We start from the raw sequence: 4,759 nt of genomic DNA, 5'->3' as shown, positions 1-4,759 counted from the left end.
TTGGTCTAAGTCTTTAATACCCATGAGTCTGACTAATGGCTTGTGGTCCGTATCAACAGTAAAAGACAGTCCTCGAAGAAATTGGTCCAGCTTGTCGCAGGCCCAGGCCATGGCCAATGCTTCCTTCTCAATAGTAGCATAGTTTCGTTCTGTCTCTGTGAGGGATCTAGATGTATAATAAACTGGTCTTCTGCTACTATCTGGCTGTGCTTGGAACATTGTAGCCCCAAGTTCAGCCTGACTAGCATCTGTGCTCACGATTGTCTCCAGAGTGGGATTGTAGTGAGCCATGACCTGAATGGAAGTAAGTAGGCCTTTAATCTTCTGAAATGCCTCTTCTTGGGGCTTGTCCCATATCCACTCCCTGCCCTCCTTCAGCAGCTCACGCATGGGGGCATTCATTGAGGCGAGATGGGGGATGAACCGAGCCATTTGGTTGAGCATCCCATTGATTCTTCGCAGCTCAGTCTGGTTCTTTGGGGGAGGGAAGTCTTGAATAGCAGCAGTCTTGGCAGGATCCGGGCGGACGCCATTTCCATCTACAATATGTCCCAGAAACTTGACTTGCGATCTTCCTACTTCACACTTTGACTGATTTAGCGTGAGCCCTGCTCCCTGAAGTCTCAGCAGGACTCTCCTCAGAGCTTCGTCATGGGTGGCTCTATCTCTGCAATGAATCAGGATGTCATCCATGTGACAAATAACATTTTCCAAACTGCAAAGGAGCTTGCTCATTGCTCGTGAAAGTATCTCCTGGGCACTGGATATGCCGAACGGCAGACGGTTGAATGAATATTTCCCAAAAGATGTCAGAAAGGTAGTAAGCATCTTGGAGTCTTGGTCGAGGTCGATCTGCCAAAATCCGCCATTGGCATCAAGTTTAGTAAATATTTTGCTGCCACCCAAAAGAGCCAAGATTTCATCTACTGATGGCATGGGGAACACTTTGCGTTTCACAGCTTTGTTTAATCCAGTCAAATCTACGCAGATTCGGACATCTCCAGAAGGTTTTCGGACGGGCACCATGCTACTACACCACTCGGTAGCTTCAGCCATTGGTGAAATCAATCCTGGACTACCATCTCCTCAAGTTTCCGTTTTGTCTTTTCTTGTTGAGGTAATGGTACCTTTCTTGGAGTGTAGATGCAGACTGGCTGGTAGTTTTCCTTCAGCGATATGCTGCATGAGTAGTCCTTCAGTTTTCCTAGTCCTTTGAAAAGTTCTGGGAATTTGCTCAGCATGTCCTTTGTAACTTCAGCTTGTTCCTTTACATTATATGTGACGAGTTTGAGCTTTTCGCAAGCCTTTCTGCTTAACAGCGAAGTTGCCTGGTTGTGAATCACAAACACAGTTTCCTTGTGTTTCCATGCTTTGTATTTGAGCTCAGCATCAAAGGATCCTAGGACGTGGAGTTCCTGGTCTCCTGGCCCAAAAAAGTGCGAATTAGTCTTCTCGAGTTGTATGTCTTTCAGCCAGGGCACCTTGTCACTAATCACTGTCCCATCAGCTCTAGTATCTAGTTTGAAACTTGTGTTGTGGCCATTTACCTCTATTTCTGCTTTCCAGGCATCCACTGTTAACTGGCCAATGCGGAACTCACCTTTGAATAATAGGTCTCCTGGGGTCTCTATGACCTCCTGAATTGTCCTAGAACGACACTGCTTCTGGTAGTGTCCTACTTTTCGACACTTCCTGCACTCGGCATCTCTAGCTGAGCAATCTCTCCTTGGGTGTGATGGTTCCCTTCCGCATCTTGAACACCTCGATTGTCCACCATATCTTTGGTTATATACGGGTAGGTTTCTCTCTTCATGGATTGGTGGGCTTAGTCCTGGTTTTTGCTCCTGGGTTTTCTTGAGCGTCCTACTGACTGCATCTACCCCTATGGTCCCTGAACCACTCTTCCCCACCGACTGCATCACTGAAGAGGTAACCTCATCACTACGGAAAATTCTCACTGCTTGAGCTAAGGTCAATGTGTTTCCATGTGAAATCAACTTTTTGCGTACAGTGTCGTCTTTGACACCCAAAACTATTCTGTCCCTCAGCATCTCGTTGTAGGGAGAATCACCCTCAGTGTTTCCAGCAGCTGAACGGTAATTATATGAACATCTGTCACCTAAAGCTCGCAGTTCTGCATAGAAAGTATCAAAAGATTCATCGAGTAACTGGTTTTGCACATTGAACTTGTAACGTTCGTGAACTACATTTCTCTCCCCTATGCAATATTGTTCTAAAATGTTCAAAATGGCAGTCAATGAGTTATCAGTATTATAAATCTCACTCGATTCTACAATTTGTGCAGCATTGTCACCCAAGGTATATAATAATAAGGCACGTTGATATTCTTCCTCTTCTTCAGCTAACCTAGACAACACATAGAAGGATTGCCACCTGCTCCGAAACCTTCTAAAATTGACCTCACGCTCGCCATCTAGAACAAGTTCACCGGGGGGTCGATTCTCGGTACATTACGTTGGACAGTTACAGCTCTTTGATTGGCAACATCCTCCTCATCACCCATCACGCGAATTTTTCACGCTGCCACCATGTATGATACGGTGATGACATTAATTACTATCGATTTGTGTTCTAACATTAATTGTACGCAGCCATCATGTTTTGTAGCAAGAAACGGAAAACCCACTTTATTCTTCACAATCTAGCGAGCCTAATAACTATACAGTAATGATATATATATAACACATGTAGCAAGTCCGATAAAGCAATATACAACAAGCACTGACTGCAATGATGGTGAAATTAATAGTTGTGTAGGCATAAAGAACATTGTTGAGTATCGCTTTAGCTTCGTAACGATCGTAGCTTCACATAGCTTTAACAATGCACAAAGTGTAGATACATAGATTTTTTATAGCACTAATTGTTAACAAGTGTGGAAAAATAAAATATATAATAAAAATGTTGTAGATATATGTTCAAGTTGAAAAAATTTGTTTACATATCATGAAGCAAAATTCACAATTGATGGCAAAATGGTTTGCAGTAAAACGATAACTAAATTTGTACATGGATGGCAGTGAAAAGGTTAATAACTTGTTACAATTGACAGAGGCAGTGAAGGGAAATATCCAAATAGTACCAAGAAGCAAAAAAAGTTTGTGCAAAAGCGTGTAGTGCAATGCAAAACAAAATATTACAGTTTTTTCTAGGACACAGTAAAAAAGTTGTTGTAGAATTTTGACCTGTTCATCTTTGTTTGGTTGAAATTTGGATAGTTAAAACCCCTTATTTTACTGCAATATAGCGTTTGAAATAAGAATACTAAAATATTGTAGCATTATCACCTAATAAAACATTATGCGTAGAAAGTTGTCAATGATTTCCAAAGTAAACTGATCAATGTCCGTATAGTGGTGTTAACTTAGGCCATGTTGTGCCACCCCAAATTATGTCTACCGCTTCTTTGTTGATCACATTTCCAGGTAACATCATTATTAACCAATAGCTAAAAAGTTTCTATGATATAAGTTGTAATTCTTTCTAAAAAACGTTTGTAAACTTTAAAATGGCTATATCTCAATTTTGAGCAATTGTGACATTGATCGTTCTTCCGTTGAGGTCTTCATGTGGATTGTCAGATTTCGGGCGTAATCAATGTGAGTTCAGATACAGCAAGCAGAGAGCATTTAATTCAATAATTTAATAGCTGTAGCTGGACACAAGCGTTTATTTTACTAAATTTTCAAGTTCTATCTATAATTGACACAAGCTAGCAGGGACCCTAAAACATACCTATAATATTGTAGTCCATGTGACAAATCGCACACAAAGATGTGAATGGATGTATGTGAGAGTTCCACATCACTTTTCTGTTACTTCTTGCTAGGCACTCGGCAAACATGGCAAAAGTAGGTGGTTTTGGTTCTGAAAATCTTCCTCCTTCAACACAGAGTTGCTGAAATATAAGTTGGTATCGATTAACAAGTGCATTTTGGTCATAGAACAGATATTTAAACATGGTTTGGCAGTAGCGAAGTCTGTACATTTTATGAAATTTTTTACAATGCAGACAACTTTATTTTGAAAGAAAGTATTTTCTCAATGAAACAATCAGCAATCATTCAGCAGGATCAGTACCACAGGTTAATCACAAACAACTTGTACTGTTGTGTTTATGAAGCTGACTCTCACTTTAAATATGAACTCACACAATGTTTTAGCAAATTTTATCAGTAAATATATTTTTCTAATATACACAATAACTTTTTAATGTTTGAGATTATTTGAGTGCCAGGATGTTTCATTCTTCCCAAACACCTCTTATGACTAGCATAATTCTGGGTAGGTTGTCACTTCTATGATCACTAGTATGCATATCACATAAGTTATAACACACCACTACCCATATGGTTACACAACATGATGATCACTGATATAATCACCTTGAGAGACCAGTTTTCTTTAACAATTTTATCTTGATATGCTGAAACAAGCCTAGCCCAAGGGTTTCTAACAATGATGAGTCGGTTGGTGGGGCGGTACACATCCAAGAAGCTTATATAGTCATGCTCTACCTTTTTTTCTTTCGCCAACCTGCTGAGGCCGATTTCAGTTGCAGCTCTAACAAAGAGATACAATTGGTTGAGACGCCATTCCGTAGTAACAAACAATAGATAATAATGGCATGAATATATATATATATATTTCTAACTATATATATATAAACATATATCTGGTATATACATGTATATATAATTAGGGTTCTACTATATTATAAATAATACAGTAAAGTAAT

General features: G+C 39.8%; 1 protein-coding gene across 1 annotated transcript; it reads right to left on the bottom strand.

Annotated features, from left to right (window-relative positions):
- Positions 1 to 1,064: 1,064 nt before the first annotated feature.
- LOC137397560 (uncharacterized) lies at positions 1,065 to 2,524 on the bottom strand. The gene is made up of 2 exons (XM_068083852.1): positions 2,476 to 2,524; positions 1,065 to 2,233 (listed from the first exon to the last, which is right to left on the bottom strand). Exons 1-2 carry the CDS (start codon positions 2,522 to 2,524, stop codon positions 1,065 to 1,067), a joined length of 1,218 nt encoding a protein of 405 aa, XP_067939953.1.
- Positions 2,525 to 4,759: the final 2,235 nt, after the last annotated feature.

The sequence above is a fragment of the Watersipora subatra genome, chromosome 5 (assembly GCF_963576615.1).
Source record: "Watersipora subatra chromosome 5, tzWatSuba1.1, whole genome shotgun sequence".
NCBI classification, from domain to species: domain Eukaryota; kingdom Metazoa; phylum Bryozoa; class Gymnolaemata; order Cheilostomatida; family Watersiporidae; genus Watersipora; species Watersipora subatra.
Note: the sequence above shows the minus strand (reverse complement) of the source record. Positions and strands in the feature narration are given on the sequence as shown.